General features: G+C 38.4%; 1 protein-coding gene across 8 annotated transcripts in view; it reads right to left on the reverse strand.

Annotated features, from left to right (window-relative positions):
- Positions 1-4,893: 4,893 nt before the first annotated feature.
- Positions 4,894-22,999, reverse strand: part of IARS1 (isoleucyl-tRNA synthetase 1) — a 94,541-nt gene continuing 76,435 nt past the window's right edge. For 7 of the 8 annotated variants that reach the window (XM_024117188.3, XM_024117187.3, XM_024117186.3 and 4 more), the window contains 4 exons: positions 15,625-15,750; positions 13,576-13,719; positions 12,696-12,848; positions 4,894-5,515 (listed from right to left, as the gene is read on the reverse strand). In XM_024117188.3, the coding sequence (XP_023972956.1) occupies positions 5,433-5,515; positions 12,696-12,848; positions 13,576-13,719; positions 15,625-15,750 (506 nt within the window). In that variant the 3' untranslated portion in view covers positions 4,894-5,432. Of the gene's footprint in view, positions 5,516-12,695; positions 12,849-13,575; positions 13,720-14,342; positions 14,462-15,624; positions 15,751-22,999 lie in introns of those variants that run through there. The other variant, XM_024117190.3, reaches the window with a different exon arrangement.

Consider the following 22,999-nt stretch of genomic DNA (forward strand, 5'->3'; position numbering starts at 1 on the left):
ACTACCAGCAACTATATGCCAATAAAACGGACAACCTGGAAGAAATGGACAAATTCTTAGAAAAGCACAACCTTCCGAGACTGAACCAGGAAGAAATAGAAAATGTGAACAGACCAATCACATGCACTGAAATTGAAACTGTGATTAAAAATCTTCCAACAAACAAAAGCCCAGGACCAGATGGCTTCACAGGTGAATTCTATCAAACATTTAGAGAAGAGCTAACACCTATCCTTCTCAAACTCTTCCAAAATATAGCAGAGGGAGGAACACTCCCAAACTCATTCTACGAGGCCACCATCACCCTGATACCAAAACCAGACAAAGATGTCACAAAGAAAGAAAACTACAGGCCAATATCACTGATGAACATAGATGCAAAAACCCTCAACAAAATACTAGCAAACAGAATCCAGCAACACATTAAAAGGATCATACACCATGATCCAAGTGGGGTTTATCCCAGGAATGCAAGGATTCTTCAATATAGACAAATCAATGGATGTGATACACCACATTAACAAATTGAAGAAAAACCATATGATAGGGGCTTCCTTGGTGGTGCAGTGGTTAAGAAGCCTCCTGCCAATGCAGGGGACACAGATTTGAGCCCTGGTCTGGGAAGATCCCACATGCAGCAGAGCAACTAAGACTGTGCACCACAACTACTAAGCCCACATGCTACAACTACTGAAGCCTGTGCGCCTAGAGCCTGTGCTCTGCAACAAGAGAACCCACCACGATGAGAAGCCCGCGCACCGCAACAAAGAGTAGGCCCTGCTTGCCACAGTTAGAGAAAGCCCATGCAGCAACTAAGACCCAATGCAGCCAAAAAATAAATAAAATAAATTTATTAAAAAAAAAAACCCATATGACAATCTCAATAGATGCAGAAAAAGCTTCGGACAAAATTCAACACCCATTTGATAAAAACTCTCCAGAAAGTGGGCACAGAGGGAACCTACCTCAACATAAAAAAGGCCATATATGACAAACCTACAGCCAACATCGTTCTCAATGGTGAAAAACTGAAACCATTTCCTCAAAAATCAGGAACAAGACAAGGTTGTGCACTCTCACTATTATTATTCAACATAGTTTTGGAAGTCCTAGCCATGGCAATCAGAGAAGAAAAAGCAATAAAAGGAATACAAATTGGAAAAGAAGAAGTAAAACTGTCACTGTTTGCAGATGACATGATAGTATAGAGAATCCTAAAGATGCTACCAGAGAACTAACAGAGCTAATCAATGAATTTGGTAAAGTATCAGGATACAAAATTAATGCACAGTAATCTCTTGCATTCCTATACAGTAACGATGAAAAACCTGAAAGAGAAATTAAGGAAACACTCCTATTTACCACTGCAACAGAAAGAATAAAATAACTAGTAATAAACCTACCTAAGGAGGGAAAAGACCTGTATGCAGAAAACTGTAAGACACTGATGGAAGAAATCTAAGACGATACAAACAGATGGAGAGACATACCATGTTCTTAGATTGGAAGAATCAACACTGTGAAAATGACTATACTACCCAAAGCAATCTACAGATTCAATGCAATCCCTATCAAACTATCAATGGCATTTTTCACAGAACCAGAAAAAATTTTACCATTTGTATGGAAACACAAAAGACCCCGAAGAGCCAAAGCAATCTTGAGAAAGAAAAACGGAGCTGGAGGAATCAGGTTCCCAGACTTCAGACTATACTACAAAGCTAAAGTAATCAATAGAGTATGGTCCTGGCACAGAAACTAAATATAGATCAATGGAACAGGATAGAAAGCCCAGAGATAAAGCCACACACATATGGTCACCTTATCTTTGATAAAGGAGACAAAAATATACAATGGAGAAAAGGCAGTCTCTTTAATAAGTGGTGCTAGAAAACTGGACAGCTACATGGAAAAGAATGGAATTAGAACACTTCCTAACACCATACACAAAAATAAACTCAAAATGGATTAAAGACCTACATTTAAGGCCAGTCACTATAAAACTCTTAGAGGAAAACATAGGCAGAACACTCTATGACATAAATCATAGCAAGATCCTTTGTGACCCACATCCTAGAGAAATGGAAATAAAAACAAAAATAAACAAATGGGACCTAAGGAAACTTAAAAGGTTTTGCACAGCAAAAGAAACCACAAACAAGATGAAAAAACAACCCTCAGAATGGGAGAAAATATTTGCAAATAAAGCAACTGACAAAGGATTAATCTCCAAAATATACAAACAGCTCATGCAGCCCAATATCAAATAAACAAACAACCCAATCTAAAAATGGGTGGAAGACCTAAACAGACATTTCTCCAAAGAAGATACAGATTGCCAACAAACACATGAAGGGATGCTCAACATCACTAATCATTAAAGAAATGCAAATCAAAACCACAATGAGGTATCACCTCACAGTGGTTAGAATGGCCATCATCAAAAAATCTACAAACACTAAATGCTGGAGAGGGTGTGGAGATAAGGGAACCCTCTTGCTCTGTTGGTGGGAATGTAAATTGATACAGCCACTATGGAGAACAGTATGGAGGTTCCTTAAAAAACTAAGAATAGAACTACCATATGACCCAGCCATCCCACTACTGGGTATATTCCCTGAGAAAACCATAATTCAAAAAGAGACATGTACCACAGTGTTCACTGCAGCACTATTTACAATAGGACATGGAATCAATCTAAGCGTCCACTGACAGATGAATGGATAAAGATGTGGCACATATATATCATGAAATATTACTCAGCCTTAAAAAGAAATGAAATTGAGTTATTTGTAGTACAGTGGATGGACCTAAAGTTGGTCACACAGAGTGAAGTCAGAAAGAGGAAAACAAATACCATACGCTCACACACATATTTGCAATCTAAAAATAAAATGGTTCTGATAAACCTAGGGGCAGGACAGGAATAATGACGCAGATGTAGAAAATGGAGCTGGGATGAAGTGAGACAGTAGCACTGACATATATACAGTACCAAATGTAAAATGGATAGCTAGTGGGAAGCAGCTGCGTAGCACAGGGAGAGCAGCTTGGTACTTTGTGACCACCTAGATGGGTGGGATAGGGAGGGTGGGAAGGAGGTGCAAGAGAGAGGGGAGATGGGGATATATGTATCCATATAGCTGATTCACTTTGTTACATAGCAGAAACTAACACAACACTGTAAAGCAATTATACTCCAATAAAGATATTAAAAAAATCTTCAGAGCATAGGGAACTATATTCAATATCCTGTGACAAACCATAATGGAAAAGAATATGAAAAATAATATATATAACTGAATCACTTTGCTGTATAGCAGAAATTAACACAACATTGTAAATCAACTACATATCAATAAAAAAAAAAAAAAAAAAAGAGTATATGCTATCACGCCTGATGATGTTAACCTGTCCGAGGTAGTGTTTGTCAGTTTTGTAAACTGTGAAGTTACTTTTTGCCCCCTTCACATATTCTACTCTTTCGAAGTAAGTCACAAAGTACAGCCCTCTCTCAAGGTGTCGGGAGTTAAGGTACACCACCTTGTGAAAGAGTATCTATATACATTATTTGGAAGTTTATATAGATTTGTCTCACCTCTCTCATTTATTTATTCAATCATTTATATCAGCATGTACTCATGGATATTTATTTTATACTTTGGATTTTAATTCAATACTACATTATATGTTTGTTTAAACTGTTCCAGCTTTGGCCACTGGGAGCTCTTTCAGGTTGGCTTCTGTCCCTCTGACATTCAAAATTTTTTTAAAAATTGTGGTAAAAGATACATAAAATTTACCAACTTAGCTATTTTTAAGGATCAAGTTTAGTATGTTAACTATGTTCTCATTTTTGTGCAAAAGACCTCTAGAACTCTTCAAAACTTGCAAAACTAAAACTATTCCCATTGAAAAACTCCCCATTTCTCCTTCCCTGCAACACCTGGCAACCGCCATTGCATTTTGTTTCAATGAATTTGACTACTTTAGGTACCTCATACAAGTGGAATCACACAGTATTTGTCTTTTTGTGACTGGCTTATTTCACTTTGCTTAATGTCCTCAAGGTTCATCCTTCTTTCTTAAGACTGAATAATATTCAATTGTATGTACAGATTACATTTTCTTTATCCATTTATCCCTCAGTGGACATTTGGGTTGCCCCACCTCTTGGCTGTTGTGAATAATGCTGCAATGAACCTGGGTGTGCAAATATCTTTTCAAGGCCCTGCTTTCAATTCTTTTGGATATGTACAGAGAAGTTGACTGTTGGATCATATGGTAGTTCTAATTTTTGAGGAACCTCTATACTGTTTCCCATAGTGACTGCAACATTTTACATTCCCACCAACAGTGCACAAGGGTTCCAGTTTCGCTGATCCTTGCCAACACTGTTATCTTGTGTGGTTTCCTCCAACTTTGTGGGTATGGATTTGAATGCATTTATTCTAGCAGCTAGAGATGCACCATTCAGAGCTCCTTTCAGGAGAATCTGATGTAGGGAGTATAGTTGGTTGACAGCTTCTAGCTACTACATTTTCAGATCAATGGATTCATCTGTGCTGAGGCCATGGTCCCCCTCAGCTGCTCCCAGCCACTGACTGAGCAAGGCATGGGTCCAAAGTCAGGTCATTTCTGCCTGAAGGCTCTCTCTACCTTTGCCTTTACCCTCTCTCCTTTGTCTTTCATGTATGCTTCCCCCAATAAATTCTTGCACATCTAATTTTGTCTTGGCATCTGCTTCTTTGACACAGGATTTTGGGAAGAAGTGAAATTAGATATTTAGTCTAGTGTCTTAATATGGAAGTCACTATTAAGTTTTTGTGTTCTTTAAAGATTGCAAATTCCAAGTTTCACTGAACTATGGGAGAATGAATTACTTCTAACATGTTTATTATCTGTGAGAAAGTTTATTGTTCTGATTTACTAAAACTTAAAATATTCCATCAAATTACCCAGGAAAATCCAGGTAGCAAAAATATATAACATTGTCCATTCCTTTAAGAGATTTCAAATAAGTTTTAAAAGGCCATAGAATGATATATAGATAGATAGATAGATACAGAGATATATATATACACTTGTGCACACACACACACACACACACACACACACTATACCATTTAAACAGCTACTATGTTCTATACTCAAAAATTCAAGTATAGAAATATACTCTGTAGTGCTGAGATAACACTAACTTTTCCTCAACATGAATACATAGGTGTTTATGGTTAAGTGTGACTATTACTGTGAAGTCTCAAGTCACTTGATCAATTCCATTTCAATTTTAGACCAAAAGCAGTATATTATACATGCACCTGAAGGAAATATCAATATGTTTGTGTCCGTGTGTGTGTCCGGGGTTGGGGGGAGGGGAGAAGAGGTATATGCCAGGGAAAGGTTGACTGAACCACACAGATAACTGAATGTTAGAAGTCTGCTGTAGTCGGTAATACAGAAACATACACAGTCTTCGTGTTCAAAGTCTTCATGGGGATTTCTTCCGTAATTTCTAGAATAGAAAGAAGAAGTTTTAAAGAAATCATTTTTCTACCTATTCTGGATGAATATTAAAAAAATGTTAACTGCCTGGGTAGTAAGAAATTCAGCCTCACCTTAAGAGAAACCTAAACTTTGTCCCAGCTACTGGGGGTACTTCTGAAACCCTGGGATTTCCTGAGTGATAGGAGCATATTTTGTTATTTATTGTAGGCCTGTGAACACACCTGATGGTTTATGCTAATGGGATGACTCAGGGTGGAGCTGGCTACACCAGAAAGACCAACCATACGAGCAATCATACGTATGTAAAGAAGCCTCAATACAAACTCCGGACACCAAGGCTCAAGTGAGCTTCCCTGGTTGGTAATACACTGTACGTACTACTGTCATGTATTGAGGCTAGGAGGTAACACTGTCCGTGCCTCCTTGCAGAGAGATAATCTGAAGTTACATATTTGGACCTCCTCCCAGATTTGGCCCTGTGCATCTCTTCCCTTTGCCTGGTTCTAGTTTTTATCCTTTCCCTATAATAAATGTAGTCATGAGTACAATAGCTTCCACAAGTTCTGTGAATCCTGCTACCAAATTATCAGACCTGAGGGCGATTTTTGGAAACCCTCTGAACTTGCAGTTGGTGCCAGAAGTGACAATGGTCTTGTGTGAACTCTTTTGTCTGAGCTTGTAGTTGGAGCCTAACTCCTTATACTTGGGGTTAGAAGTTTTGGGCAGACTTCTGGAGGACTGTGCCCTTAACCTAACTAACTCTGAGTACTGCCCAAGATGTCCCCACACTCCCGCCCAAACAATATTTCCTATATCTTCAGAAAAGGCCTAGAAGCAATGCTAAGCAAGCAGCTCAGATTTGTGGTTCCTAAATATTAACACCCTATAACAGGAAAACCAGCAGTCGTTTCCATGTTTGGGGAAGAAAGAGTATACATGATAAACCTAGGACAGCTTGCAATGTCAGAAAGCAAGAATTTATCAAAGACTAAAGACTGAGGTCAAAAAATACAGGAGCCAATACAGCTAAAGATAAAAAAAAATTGAGCATCCAGAAGTATAACACAAATACTATAGATCAAAACACAATGAATATATTAAAGCTCAGAAAAAGAGAGGGGCAGTGGTGGGAGAAGAAGGGAAAGGAAGGAAGGAAGGGAGGAAGGAAAGAGAAAGGAAAGAAAGAGGGAGGAAGGAAGGAAGGAAGGAGGGGAGGAAGGAAGGAAGGAAGGAGAAAATTTTAAAAAGTTCTCTGCCTACTGTGGGGCATTTTGCTTCTAGCCAGATCTGTATTCAAAGGGAAGGACCAACTTTCTCTAAAAATGGCTCCTGTCCTAACAGGAACCCTGGATAAGAAAATACTCCCAAAAGCTGCCTCCTTAATAGATAACTACAGGAGCTGGAGAAGATATTTAGAATCTAGTGGAACAAGCAAGAAGGCATCAGTGAGTTTCTAAAACTGTAAGCCTTATGAGATCCTTCTAATTTACCAAATTATTAATATTTTATGAAAGATAATCTTGAGAGGAAGAATACAATGAAAATGAGGCAAGAGATATCAGATTGGGAAAAGATACTGGATTGGAAAGAATACCAGGTTTCTCGATAATCTTCGGTGAATAAGTTAACTTTCAAGCTTTTACCTACTAAACTTGCCCAGTCAACCTTAAAGAGCAAAAAGAAGGTAATAAGACATTATAGGTAAGATCTGGTTTGTGACTCATAGGTAGTAGTACTAATATCTAATTCACATGGATGTGATTCTATCCTTGATCAGTTTCAACCAGGTACCTACACTTGCATAGAACAAGTAAAAATGATGACACTTCTTCATTTTCACTGCTCAACTGCACTTGGTGACCAATGGATTTGAGGGCTAAGAAAAAGAAGTTAAGAATGTCTTTGAAGTTTCACACAAGGTTATCAAAAGAGGAAGCTACACCTACTTGTTGATGCTGACTACCAAACCATCATGAAAGAGCCAAGTGTGTTGGAAGGGGAGTGAAAAAAGCCTTCTGATAGAATGAAAGCTTCATGGACGTAACTGGAAAGACAGATAAGGACCAGAACAGGAAGGATTTTATGTGTCAAGCTAAAGATTCTGAAGCATTAGATAATGGTGAGCCTTGGGGGATCCGAGCAGGGGAACATCATCAAGGGAGAAATGTGCATGAAGACAATCTTGGTGGAAGAATATAGCCTGCAGACAGGCTGTCTCATTAGATGATGGGGCCCTAAAACTAGTGAGGGGTAAAGAGACAAAGGAGAGTTATTGAAAATAAATCTCAAGCACAATAATTGTGCTTCATTAAAGAGAGAAATGCAAGTGGAAAAGAAGGCTTTTGCTTTTAATAATGTAGCAGAAAATGTCAAAGTACAATATAAAACATTAATTTTTTAAAAAGTTTTTAAAAATTAAAAAAAAAAATAGCTGAGCAAGGGAAGAAAATGAGAGAAATCCACAGAGCCCAAAATATCATGAATCCCAAGAGGTAGCTGAACATTAAGATTTTCTGGTGGGCCTGGAGGCTTAAAGATTGGGCACTAATAGGCTATGAAAGTGAGAGAAGAAAAAGCCTACAGTCTACACAAACTGGGGAGTCCAATGAAAACCCCCTAAAAAAACTGAGACCTCAAATAAGGAGCCCATGGCAAAAGGGTAAATTTCAAAAAGATTCTTCACCACAGAGAAAAACAGTTAAGAGAACGTTATGGGTTTAATAATGGCCTTCCAAAAGATATGACCATGCTTTAATTCCTGGAAACTGTGACTGTGACCTTTTTTGGAAAAAGGAGAAACAGACAGAAGAGGTGGCAATGAGGCAGAGATCAAAGTGATGTAGCCACAAGGATGCCTGGAACCACCAGCAGCTGGAAGAGGCAAAGAACAAATTTTCCCCTAGAGAATACAGTCCTGCTGACACCCTGATTTCAGACTTCTGGCCTCTAGATCCGTGAGAGAATACATTTCTGTTGTCTCAGGCCACCCAGTTTTTGGTAATTTATTGCATCAGTCACAGTAAACCAATATAGAGACTTGCCCCACTTAGCCTTGGTTTGGGGAGATATAGACAGAACATGTCCCCATGAGAATTGTGGCCCCTTGCATGACTGGAGCCAGAACTTTCTAAACACTCTCTGTGGCCCAAAATAATTGAGTTTAAAGTGGGCCAGGGTAGACAGTGTCCCCAGAGAATTAAAGAAATGTTCCCTTAAAGTGGACATCAACTGAAACATCACAAAACAGCCAGCCAGAATCAACTTTGTCAGAACTCTAGAAAGCAATCAAACGTTTACAGCAACCAAGTGAATGTTGAATCAAAGAAAAGGCAACTTGAAAATGGCAGGAAAGATCTGTGATTTTACTTGTGCTTTACCAGCTCCTTCCTAGCTTGGTGGTGGGCTTGAAGACAGTAGCCCGTGTTTCCAGTGTGGGACCCTGGTTCCTAGTTCCAGGAGGAACAGAGCAAAAGTATTGCGTTTGTTCTAACCTGTCTGGGAGCTACTTGAAGGGCTTACATAAGGTGCTTGTCTCTGTTTTGCCTACTTGGAACTCACTCAGGGTGGAAAAGTGGTGGGCACTGCATGAAAACCAAAGGCAAACAAAAAACCCATGGCTGCCTGGGGAAAAGATTATGAATGAGACAGGCAATGGATTGCTTAAGGCCTGGGAGGAAAAGTTTGGGCAATTAGGGCATTAAAAAGTGCCTCTGTATGCTGAATAATTTAGAAAGCCACATTCATGCCCAGGGCAGTATGCATACACAGAAAGACCTGAGAAGACCCTAAGCATTTGATTCTAATAAAGGTAAAAAGCTTTTCTGGCCAAACGTGGCTGATCTTCAGGGCTCAGTGAAAACAGAAAGAGAAGCCTGAGGCAGAACTGTAAACAGCCTGGCTGAGCTGAAGGAGTGGACCAGAACAGAGCCAATCTTTAAAGACTGGGAGAGGTAGGTATTTCGTTTGTAAATTTTTAGTTCCTGGAGGTCAAGGAAATCTCTGTCAAAATAATAGCTGAACATAAGTTAAAGGAACAGAGACTTCAGGGACTACATACAACCAGGAATACAGTCTTTGTAAAACTAGTTTGGAAAAGTCATAAACAAACAGACGACTGTAGCCTTCAACCATCAAACACAGCAAACCCTGGGGAAGAGAACCTGATTTCCAGAGTCACCACATTCAAATATCCCGTTTTCAAAGAGAAAAAAAAATTACAAGGCATACAAAGATATAGGAAAGTATGGCCCATTCACAGGAAAAAAATAATTAACAGAATCTGTCCCTGAGGAAGCGCAGATACTTGGACTTACTAGACAGACTCTAAATCAACTGTCTTAAATGGAAAATAGCTGACTAATGGAAAGGTCAATGGAAACCACATACAAAGAACAAGCCAAGAAAACAATGTATCAACAAAATGAGAATATCAACAGAGAAATTATAAAAGGAACTAACAGAAATTCTGGAGCTGAAAAATACAATAACTGAAACTAAGAAGTCACTAGAGAAGCTTAACAGCATAATTTAGCATACAGAAGAAACAGGGAACTCGAAGATAGGACATTTGAAATCATCCAGTCTGAAGGAGAAGAAAGAAAAGAGAATGAAGAAAAGTGGACAGAGCCTAAGGGGTGTCTGAGACACAGGCCAATTTGACCAACATACACACTATGGGAATTTCAGGAAAAAAAGAATATAAAGAATATTTGAAGAAATAATGACCAAATCTTGAACGCAGTAAGAGAGAAGCAAAATACCAGGATGCTCAATAAGATTAAAAGATTAATTTCTAATCAGAAACCATGAGAGCCAGAAGGCAGTGGGACAACATATTTAAAGTGCTGAAAGGAAAAACTATCAACAAAGAATTCTCCATTTTGCAAAACAGATTTTTTCTTCTTAATTTTTCTTCACAAATTAAGGAGCAATTAAGACATTCCCAAATAAACAGAAAGTTGAGAGAGTTCATTACTGCTAGAACTGCCCTCCAAGAAATGCTAAAGGGATCCTTCACGTTGAAATGAAAGGATGCTAGACAGTAAGTCAAAGACATATTGTTGCTGCATTTTTTATTTTTAACTCCACCTTTTGTTTTCTACATGATTTAAAAGTAAACACATAAAACACAGTTAAGAACTTATGTTTTGGGGAACATAATTATGAAGATATAATTTCTGACAAGAATATAAATGGGGGCAGAGCTGTATAGAAGCAGTGTTTTTGTATGTTATTAAAGTCAAACTGGTATCAATTCAAGTTAAATTGTTATAAATTTAGGATGTTAATTGTAATCCCCATGGTAAACACTAATATCTTAAAAAACACACACACACAAGAGGAAGTAAAAAAAAAACCAGTAAACTGCAAAAAATGAACTGAACACAAAAGGTGGCAGTAATGGAGGAAATGAGGACAAAAAAGGTACAAGGCTTCTAGAAAAAAATTCCCAGTAAAATGGCAGAAGTTATCAGTAACTATTTTTTTTCTTCTTAACCAAAGCTTAACTGACCCGGGGAAAGGGAAATACCCACCTCTAGCCCCGTTTACCTTCCTTTCTTACCTAAAGAGGAAAAATTTTAAAGCTCAGTAACACCTGAGCTGTGAGGGTCACAGCCCAGAGGCACAGGCTTACTAAAGACTGAGAACAAATCATAAAATTATAGAACACTTCCCCCACTTCTCCTCCCCCCATACTTTACTACAACATCATATGGGCTCCTGTATGATAATAGGGTATTACAGCTGAAAGAATGGGCAAAGCTCTGACCATATTTAAAAAGGAATCTCTAGGGAAACCATAAGACAACAGAAGGAAATTTGAGCCTCTGGAACCTACAGCAACAGTAAACAATAAACACAGCCTAACTCCTAGCCAGATAAACATAAAACCTTACAATAAAGGCCTATTTACCTCAGTTCCTTTTCCCTAGTACATCATGTACTGCTATCGACCAGATACTACAAGGCGTTCTAAAAAGGAAAAAACACAGTAGGAAGAGATGAAGCAAGCAACACAACCAGACTCAGATATGGCAGAGATTTTGAAATTATCAGATTGGGAATTGAAAATAACTGGGATTAATGTTAAGGACACTAACAGAAAGGGTGGACAACATGCAAGAACAGATGGGTAATGTAAGCAGAAAGATGGAAATTCTAAGAATTAAAAGGAAATGCTAGAAATCAAAACTCTGTAACAGAAATGAATAATGCATTATACCAAAAAATTTATGCCCAGGCACAGCATATTCAAACTGCAGAAAATCAAAAGACTAACTTTGGAAAAGATAATGCCTAGCAACTTTCCATCAGTGCTAGGAGACACAAATCTTGACTCAGAAAGTCCAATAAATCCCAGGCTGTATGGCCGAATAAATAAAAGGATGAAATGGTAAAAGGTTTTGAGTTGGGATAACAAGAAGGATGGCTATAAACAGAAAAACCCAGATCCCATCAGGGGAAGCTGTTTGAGGAAATGATTCCAGTGGCAGCAGCATTAAAATGAACACCCATGTGTAATAGGGAATTAAATATAGAACAGAACTCGGGGGAGGGCTAAAATGTCACTAGAGAAGTTGTCAGAACAGCCACAGAAGCTGAAATCACAGAAGTGGATGATATAAATGGGAGAAAGAGAAAACATATCCTCGAAGACACTAGCCTGTGCCTTATCCTGACTCTCTGTTTTCTGAATTATGGAATGGAGAATATGTCAACTAATGACCTAGCTCTTCACATTTTTATGCAGCTCACCGAGAAAAGGTATGCTTTATAAGTTGTAAAGGAGGAAGTACAATGTCAGTTATGTTTCCTTCAAGCTGTTATTTTAAAATACAGTGATCATTTTGATTCTTGGGGAAGAGGACAATTTTAAGATCAGCAAATAAGCTAATTTACCTAGAAGCATGTATTTTAATATACCAATATAATTTTTAGATTACTTCCAAAGCAAAAAGTAATCATCCTTTTAATTATTTTTTTCTTATTATCTATTTTATACATATCATCCTTTTAATTATTATTAACATTTATAGTATGGCAAATTTCTGGAGAAAGAGCAAAAAAAGAAAAAAAGATAACAATAGTACTATCTCTTACACATATAATTGATGGCATCACAATCTATTTTCAAGAAATTAAAAACAAAAATGAAAAACAATTAGCATATTCTATAATCTCCTCACCTTCTGTTTGAGCCTCATTTAAAAACAGTTTTAGCTTCCTGCTCCGAAGGCCAAACACCTTGGCTGTTTCATACAGAAGACCTTGGTGGGTCAGGCCATTCTGCCCAAGTGGATTTTCAAGCAGGAGAGTGCCTACCGTTCCCATTAAACACTCTACAGAAAAAAAAAAAAAAAACCCAAAATGGATTAAATCCTGAGAGTTCACCCTCTAGCTAGTGGATCCCTAATGGAGGTAGTGAGTAGACAGTTCTAATGGGTAGAGCTAAAGGCTTTGAAAGCCAGCAGTGGGTACAAGAGCAAGAGTGGGATTAATTGTACAGTCTGCAGAAACAGTCTTAAATATTTCACAGGGGGAAAGGAGAAAGGGAAGAAGAAAAAACAACTAGTATAAAAGCCCAGTAGTTTAGGGAAGAGATATTCAGTAAAAAGTCAAATGAAGAGCCTGAAGACAGTAATAAATGTGCACAATGAGGACCCCAAAATATCAAGGAAAAATAAGTACCGATCTAGTCTGTTGATTAAGGCATGGATAAGTACAACAGCTCTCAGAACATTTTCCAAGAAAAAAAGAAGGCAAAAGTTTAAGACTACAAAGTTCTGACATTTAAACAGTTCAGCTTCATTTAGCTGTAATTTTTACCTAACCAATTTACCTCATTTCCTGACCATGTCAGATGGAGGGGTGTTCTACATAAATACACCAAAAGAAACAAGCCGTATTTCCCAAAGAAGTGTTGGAGTCTACATTTTAAATTACTAAGTTGAAGCGGACTTAAAAAATCCATATAAATCAGAAAGATTGAACACTAAAGGAAATCTTAACGTCTAGCACATCATAACCTGCCTGCTGAGGGTGTTCACAGCTGAGGGAGGCACGCACCTTGTGGATCTGCATTCAAGAGCTGTAGGTTGATATATTGACAGAGAAGAGTACTAGGACTGTTGACCACAGAGGGAGTTGATCCTGCAGCCACACAAAGTGTTTTTCCACTAAGACTCAGTAAGTTGGTTTGGTTTTTTATTTCTAAAAATAACAACAAAAAAGTCAGTCTTTCAGGGGGAAAGTTCAGAGCTGAAGTCATTCAGTTTTTCCTATTTAATTATTAAACTATCATGTATCTTTACAATGATGCTTTCCACTTTATTTCTATTTATCAAAGGATACTGTCTTTTCTATAAAATCAGGCTTTAATGACATGCAAATAGTAGGAAATCTTAATGTTGCAAAATAGCATAATATTCATAACTTATAAGGCAAATTTTTTCCCCTTTTAGTATTTTTCCTCCATATTATAGCTCCTCTTAAAATTTCCTCCTATATCAGAATCCTAAACTTTACCATGAAAAGGCAGCTTATATTAAAAAAAGTTAATTATGATCAGAAGATAAGCTAATGAACATATGTGGAAAAGGGCAAGACACACAGAACACAAATAGTGTAATTTCATTTATATACAATTAAACACTGCTTAGGGTAGAAGATTAGTTACAGCCACTATGCCACTAAAGGTTAAGGTGGGGCTCAGGCATTACTCAGCTGGGTCAGAGGGGACAGTGAGCTAGACAGATGTGAGTTCCAGTATGTCCTTGCTTCTTATTCTACAGTGACTTGAGATAGAGATCCAAGCTGTCCACTGACTTACTTACCAGCTCCCCTTGGTGGATCCTGGTGAAAGATTTTTCTCAGAGCCCCCAGTGAACCATCTGTCTTCCAGACCTTAACTTCCTCAGTTTCCCCACATCATGTTTGCTTCCCTTATCCAGCCCTTAACAGATAAAACAGCAAATGGCTGTCCACACTGCTTCTATCAATTTACAATCCAACAGGGAATGACAGATCCTATTACATAATATCCCTGACATCCGATATTGTGAAATTTTTCTAGTTTTTGCCAATTCGGTTGCATGTGATAGTACCTCATTGTGGTTTTTCCTATTGAGGTTCAGCAATTTTCCCTTTATTTATTGGCCATTTAGATTTCTTCTTTTAAGCTATTGATATTTAAAAGTTTCTGAAAATGAACTTTTTGTTTGTTAAGTGAGTGTATTAGTTTCCTTTGTCTGCTGTAAGAATCACAGACTGGGGAGGGAGGTGGAGTGGGGTGGGTGGGATGGCTTAAAACAACAGAAATTTATTGTCTCACAGTCCTCTGTAGGTGAGAAGTCCAAAATCAAGGTGTCAGTAGGGCCATGCTCCCTCTGAAGACTGTAAGGGAATCCTTCTTTTCCTCTTCCTAGCTTCTGGAGGTTCCCAGAAATCTTTGGTGTTTCTTGGCTTGCAGGTTTGCCTAATTCCAATTTTTGCCTTTGTCACCACATAGCCTTCTCCCTGTTTGTTTAAATATTCACATGGCCCTCTTCTTATAAGGACACCAGTCATACTGGAGTAGTGTCCACCCTACTCCAGTGTTACCTTAACTAATTATATCTGCAATGAACCTATTTCCAAAGAAGGTCACATTAGATGGCACTGGGGGTAAAGATAAGGACTTCAACACATCTTGGGGTAGAGGTGGGGGATTGAGTGGTGATGTCACAATTCAACCCATGACAGTAGGAGGAAATGTACTTATAATTCTTTAAAATTTTATTTAGGCTTGTCTCATTGAGAATCTGGATTTAGCAAGACGCAGACACTATGTTTAATAAAGTTAAAACACAACAGGGAAGTCTCTGAAGCCTAGAATGCATCACATGGCTAACAGTAAAGGGTAGGATTAGAACCTTCATCTCCTAGTAAGTCCAGTGTTCTTTCAGCCATATCACACAAAGAAGGCACAAAGAGACACTTGCAGGCAGGCACTACTGTAGAGGCTGGCCCTGACTCAGAGTCAGGAAAAAGGCAAAGGTTATGTTACCAAATTAAAATCCTCAATGATCAATCTCGTATCAAAGGACATAGATGAATATCTTTTGACTTTCTACATACCTGTTTCACCATGGAAGACAGCCAGCTCTGTATTTTTTACACCAAAAATGCTAGTAACAACACTCTTCAGCTTTAGAAGGTCCAACCTATTATCTCCTTTTGGATTTTCCAGAAGTAGTACTCCACCTAAAAAGCCAAAAATATAAGTGAAACTGAAGAAAAAAAAAGTTAAATTTGAATAAAAAGTCAAGGGGAACACATCATTTGTATATTTTCTTTGGTAAATGTCTATTCACGTCTTTTCCCATTTTCTAATTAGATCTAAAAAAACCTGATGAGTTTTGAGACTTCTTCATATATTCTAGATACATCCTTTGTTGGATATGCAGTTTGCAAAGATCTTCTCCTCATCTGTAACTTGTTTTTTCATCCTTTTCACAGGATCTTTCACAAAGCAGAATTTAAAATTTTGAAGAAGTTCAATTTACCAGTTTTTCTTTTTATGGATTGGACTATTGGTATAAGGTCTTAAAACCTCTCTGCCTAATCCTGAATTCTAAAAATTTTTTTTTCCTAAATGTTTTATGGTTTTTTAAAAAAATTAATTTATTTAATTTATTTATTTATTTCTGTGTTGGGTCTTCATTGCTGCGCACGGGCTTTCTCTAGTTGCGGGAGTGGGGGCTACTCTTCGTTGCAGTATGCAGGCTTCTCATTGAGGTGGCTTCTCTTGTTGCAGAGCATGGGCTCTAGGCGCAAGGGCTTCAGTAGTTGTGGTGCACGGGCTTAGCTGCTCTGCGGCATGTAGGATCTTCCCGGACCAGGGCTCGAACCTGTGTCCCCTGCATTAGCAGGTGGATATTCTTAACCACTGAGTCACCAGGGAAGCAAGTCTGTGATCCATTTTAAGTTTGTTTTTGTAGAAGGTGTAAGACTTAGGTTTAGGACATTTTTTTGCATGTGAATATCTAACTGCCTAGTACCATATAACGAAGACTACTCAATTAAGTTGCTTTTGCTCCTTTCTCAAAAATCATCTGGCCACATTTTATGGTCTATTGTGAGTCTATTTCTGTATTCTGTATCTGTGACAATGATTTTGGTGCCTATTCTATGCTCATGCCACACAAGTCTTCAGATAAGTCTTGAAGTTGGGTAGGGTGATTTCTCCCACTATATTCTTATTTTTCAAAAGTGTTTTACCTATTTTATTTTTTTTCTCTTTCAAGAAAATTTGGCTATATCTACAACAAAATATTGCTGAGATTTGACAGGACTGAGTTAAACTTATATATTAATTGGGGGAGAACTGACACATTTATTATATTGAATTTTCCAACCCATGATTATGGCATGTCTCTCCATTTATTTATTTATTTAAATTTATTTATTTTTGGCCACGTTGGGTCCTCGTTGCTGCATGCAGGCTTTCTCTAGTTGTGGCGAGCGGGCGCTACTCTTTGTTGCAGTGTGCGGGCTTCTCATTGCGGTGGCTTCTCTTGTTGCAGAGCACGGGCTCTAGGCACGTGGGCTCAGTAGTTGTGGCGCATGAGTTTAGTTGCTCCGTGGCATGTGGGATCTTCCCACACCAGGGCTCGAGCCCATGTCCCCTGCATTGGCAGGCAGATTCTTAACCACTGCGCCACCAGGGAAGTCCCTCTCCATTTATTTTGATCTTTGATTTTTTCATCATTATTTTGTAGTTTTTGGCATAAAAGTCCTGTACCTGTTTTATTAGATTTATACCAAAGTATCTCTTTTTTGAGCAATTGTAAATGGTATTACATTTTAAATTTCATTCTCCATGTGTTCATTGCTAGAATATAAAAATTAATTTTTGTATGTTTATCTTATATCCTGTGAACTTGATGAAAACCTTTTTCTTTTTATAAGCAATATGATTTTTTAAAAAGTAATATGATTTTATTCAATTACTTTGGAAACAAACCCTCCCAATTAAAGCTTAAACCCAAATGGTATATAAAACTAGACAAAATACTTTAAAATAATATAAAGATCATTTGTAGTTTTTTCCTCATAACATGAATGCTTTCAGTCAGACAGTAAATTATAAACCATATCACATCATGTTGATGTAGATGAAAAATTGTGGTTGCATTTGAAATCAATCCTGGGAAAATAATCTTGTTGGAGCTGTGAGATCTTCCTAGTTGTTTGGTCAGTTGGTCCAGAAAGAAGCAGTACTGAAGTCATCATATGGGGGAGCTAGTCCCCATCTGTTTTGTCACTGCTCATTCTGCTGGCCTTCTGTGACTAAAGCTGACAAAAAACCCTGGCCCTGTTGACCTTTCTTATGCACATCCTCTGCTCCTGTGACTAATTCCTTCCACAGGATCACCTGTCTCCACCTAAGACAGGCAGAATGTTGGCAGTGATGGACCAGATCACATGCCACACATCACTGAACTTGTGCAGCAGTGTAGAGGACCACGTATTGCCTGAGGTATCATCACAGGTCCAAATGGATACACAAACATGCTGGGAATAGCTGGTAACAGTGCTGGTGGGCAAAGCAATGGAGGGGTCCCAGGATACATCTCAGTCTGTAGATTCCTTCAAATTTTCTATGTAGACAATCATGTCACCTTCAAATAGAAACAGTTTTATTGCTTCCCTTGTCATCTGCATGCCTTTTCTTTTCTTTTTCTTTTCTTGCCTCATTCTACTGGCAAGAACTTCTAATGCAATGCTGAATAACAGTAATGAGAACAGGTATCCTTGCCTTGGTTCTGATCTTACACAGAAGACATTCAATCTCTTCCAATTAAGTATAATGTTAACTATAGGTTTTTTACAGATGCTCATTATCAAGTTGATGAAGTTCCTCTCCCTATTTTTCTGACAGTGTTTTTTTTTAATCATGAATGAACACTGAATTTTGTCAAATGCTTTTTCTAACTGGTATAATCTTATAAGCTTTTAATCTGTTCATATGGTAGATTATACTGATTGGTTTTTGAATACTGAACCATCCTTGTAACTTTGGAATAAACCTCACCTGTCATGATACATAATTCTTTGTATATACTGCTATATTCGATTTCATGAGTTTTTGGTAAGAATTGTACATTTATATGCATGAGAGATATTTGTAGTTTTCTTTTTTTGGTATTGTTTGTATCTGGTTTTGGCGTCAATACTTTATTATGGAATAAAGTGAGTTAGGGAGTGTTCCTTCCTCTTCTATTTTCTGGAAGATCTGTGTAGAACTGGTGTTTATTCTTTTAAAGTCTGGTTGAATTCTCTAGCAAAACCATTTGGATCTGGAGATTTCTTGAGAGTTTCATTACTTTTTAAAAATTGCCATCTCTTTTACTTTTTTCCTCAGTTTCCCTTCCTCCCTTTCCCAAGACTTATTACAAACTTTTTCAAGTCTATGTTCTCGTATTTCATAATTCTATATGTTTATAAACAATGTGTGATGATGTATTTAAAAAATTTACATGAATGCTCGCTATTGTATATTTAATTGTGAAACTTACTTTTTTCATTGAAAATTTTTAAATATAGAAAAATTTATGATACATTTCATTATTTTTAACTGGTATGAGGAACTGACTTTATGAATATGTCTATGTCCCTTTTTGATGGACATCTGTATTGTGCAACACCATGAGTGATGGCATTAAATTCAACTAGAAAATCAAATTTACAATCAAAGTTTCTAGGGAGTTTTTAAATTATGAATTCAATCTCCTTAATAGCTATAGGGCTACTGAAATTATCTATTTCATATGAGTGAGTTGAGGCAGTTTGTGCTTTTTGAGAAACTGGTTCATTTCATCCAAGTTGTCAAATTTATGTGTAGAGAGTTATTCACAGTATTTGCTTATCTTTTTGATTTCTGCAGTCTGTACTGATGTCCTATTTTATTCTTTTTTTTTTTGATGTACAGTAAACTTTTACTATTTTATTCTTGATATTGGTAATTAGTGTTTTTTTTGGATCTATGTCAGTCTTACTAGAGGTTTATTGATTTTATTAATTTTTTCAAAGAACCACATTTTTTGTTTTATCTTTATTGTTCTATTTTCAATTGCTTTGACTTCTGCTCTTATTTTTATTTTCCTTCTTTCTGCTTACTTTGTTTTTTAGATTCTTGAGGTTGGAACTTAGATTATTGATCAAAACTTTCTTCTTTGCTAATGTTAAGTCTTCAGAGATACAAATTAGCTGTAATCCATATATTTTGATACTGTATTTTCCTGTTCATTGAGTTTTACGCATTTTTTTTCCTTAACACTTTTTCCCTGATCATGGATTATTTAGAAGTATGTTTTCTAGCTTTGAAATGTGCTGAGATTTTGCTTTACCTTTCTGTTATTGATTTATAGTTTGATTCCATTGTGGTCAGAGAACATACTCTATATGATTTCAACTCTTCAATTTGATGAGGTTTATTTTATGGCCTAGGCTATAATATACCTTGGTAAATGGGAACTTGAATAGTATGTGTAGTCTGCTGCTGTTAGGTGGGGTGTTCCATAAATACTGATTAGATTCTGATTTTCTGTCTAACTGTTCTCTCAAACTATAATCACAGATTTTTCTGTTCTCGTTCAGGGTCTAACAGTTTTTGTTTTATGTATTTAAGCAGCTCTGTTGTTAGGTTCATATACATTTAGGATCATTATATTTTCCTTTGGGTTGACATTATACCATTATTTAATATCATTGGTAATTTTCTTTGCTATAAAGTGTACTCACTGAAATGAACATAGACACCCTGCTTTCTTTGAGTAATGCTTGCATGGTATATCCTATTCTAGCCTTTTACTCTCAACCTACCTATTTTGTTATATTTAAGGACTTTCTTGTACACAGCAAAGAGCTGGGTAATGTGTTTTTATCACTCTGCCAATCTCTATTAATTGATGTATTTACACCATTTATATTTAGTGTAATTACTGATGTTAAGTTTAAGCCTTCCATTTTATTTTCTGCTTTGTATTTGTTCTACTTTCTTTTTCCATGCTTCCTGTGGGATACTTGAACATATTCTAGAATTCCATTTTTATTTGTTTAGTATTTTTGTATGTATCTTTTAGTGTAGGCTTTTATAATGGTTGCATTAGGTGGTACACTATATATAGATAACCACTGGTGTTGACATTTTACCAGTCTGAGATAAGTGTAGAAATCTTAACTCCCTTTACATCCCTTTGCTCTTCTCTATTTATAACTATCTTGAATATTCCTTGCATATGCATTTAGAGGTTTTAGTTTTTGTTGCAACCATCAAACATAATTTTAAAAATTCAAGGAGGAGGGAGAGAAGATGGCGGAAGAGTAGGATGTGGAGATCACCTTCCTGCCCACAAATACATCAGAAATACATCTACACGTGGAACTGCTCCTATAGAACACCCACTGAACGCTGGAAGAAGACCTCAGACCTCCCAAAAGGCAAGAAACACCCCCACGTACCTGGGTAGGGCAAAAGGAAAAAGAATAAACAGAGACAAAAGAATAGGGACGGGACCTGCACCAGTGGGAGGGAGCTGTGAAGGAGGAAAGGTTTCCACACACTAGAAGCCCCTTCGCGGGCGGAGACTGCGGGTGGCGGACGGGGGGAGCTTTGGAGCCGCAGAGGAGAGAGCAGTAACAGGGTGCGGAGGGCAAAGCGGAGAGATTCCCGCAGAGGACCGGTGACGACCAGCACTCACCAGCCCGAGAGGCTTGTCTACTCACCCGCTGGGAAGTGCGGGGGCTGAGAGCTGAGGCCCGGGCTTTGGTTGGAAGCCGGGAGAGGACTGGGGTTGGCGGCATGAACACAGACTGAAGGGGTTAGAGCACCACGGCTAGCCGGGAGGGAGTCCGGGAGAAGTCTGGAGCTGCCGAAGAGGCAAGAGACTTTTTCTTCCCTCTTTGCTTCCTGGGGCGCGAGGAGAGGGGATTAAGCGCGCCACTTAAAGGAGCTCCAGAAACAGGCACGAGCCGTGGCTGTCGGCGCGGACACCAGAGATGGGCATGAGACGCTAGGGCTGCTGCTGCCGCCCCCAAGAAGCCTGTGTGCGAGCACAGGTCACTCTCCACACCTCCCCTCCTGGGAGCCTGTGCAGCCCGCCACTGCCAGGGTCCTGGGATCCAGGGACAGATTCCCCAGGAGAACGCACGGTGGGCCTCGGGCTGGTGCAGCGTCACGTTGGCCTCTGCCGCCTTTGGCTTGCCCCGCATCCGTGCACCTCCCTCCTCCCGGCCTGAGTGAGCCAGAGCCCCCGAATCAGCTGCTCCTTTAACCTCATCCTGTCTGAGCGAAGAGCAGACGCCCTCAGACAACCTACGCGCAGAGGCAGGGCCAAATCCAAAGCTGAACACCAGGAGCTGTGCGAACAAAGAGGAGAGGGGGAGGTACCAGAAAGACAAGATCCAGCCTCATCCACCAGAAGATAGGCACTAGTCCCCCCAACCAGGAAACCTACTCAACACATTGAAACAACCTTAGCCACTGGGGACAGACACCAAAAACAACAGGAACTACGAACCTGCAGCCTGCAAAAAGGAGACCCCAAACACAGTAAGATAAGCATGAATCATCCCAAGTTGAGGTGGTGAACATTGGAAGCAAGATATATTATTATTTTCCCCTTTTTCTCTTTTTGTGAGTGTGTATGTGTGTGCTGCTGTGTGAGATTTTGTCTGTATAGCTTTGCTTTCACCATTTGCCCTAGGGTTCTGACTGAACCGTTTTTTTTAAATAAAATTTTTCTTCTTAATAATTATTTTTTATTTTAATAACTTAATTTTATCGTACTTTATTTTATCTTCTCTTTCTTCCTTTCTTCCCTTTCTTCCTGTCTTCCTTCCTTTCTTCCCCCTTTCTTCCTCCCTGACTGAACCGTTTTTTTTTAATAAAATTTTTCTTCTTAATAATTATTTTTTATTTTAATAACTTAATTTTATCGTACTTTATTTTATCTTCTCTTTCTTCCTTTCTTCCCTTTCTTCCTGTCTTCCTTCCTTTCTTCCCCCTTTCTTCCTCCCTTCCTTCCTCCCTTTCCTCTCTTCCTTCTTTCATTTCTTTCTTGTTTCCTCCCTTCATTTCTTCCTTCCTTCCTTCCTTCCTTTCTTCCCTTTATATTTTTTCTCCCTTTTATTCTGAGCCGTGTGGATTAAAGGCTCTTGGTGCCCCAGCCAGGCATCAGGGCTGTATCTCTGAGGTGGGAGAACCAACTTCAGGACACTGGTCCACAAGAGACCTCCCAGCTCCACGTAGTATCAAACGGCGAAAATCTCCCAGAGATCTCCATCTCAACACCAAGACCCAGCTTCACTCAACGACCAGCAACCTGCAGTGCTGGACACCCTATGCCCAACAAACAGGAAGACAGGACTACAGCCCCATCCATTAGCAGAGAGGCTGCCTAAAATCATAATAAGGCTACCGACATCCCCAAACACACCACCAGACGTG

The sequence above is a fragment of the Physeter macrocephalus genome, chromosome 9, assembly GCF_002837175.3.
Source record: "Physeter macrocephalus isolate SW-GA chromosome 9, ASM283717v5, whole genome shotgun sequence".
Lineage (NCBI taxonomy): Eukaryota > Metazoa > Chordata > Mammalia > Artiodactyla > Physeteridae > Physeter > Physeter macrocephalus.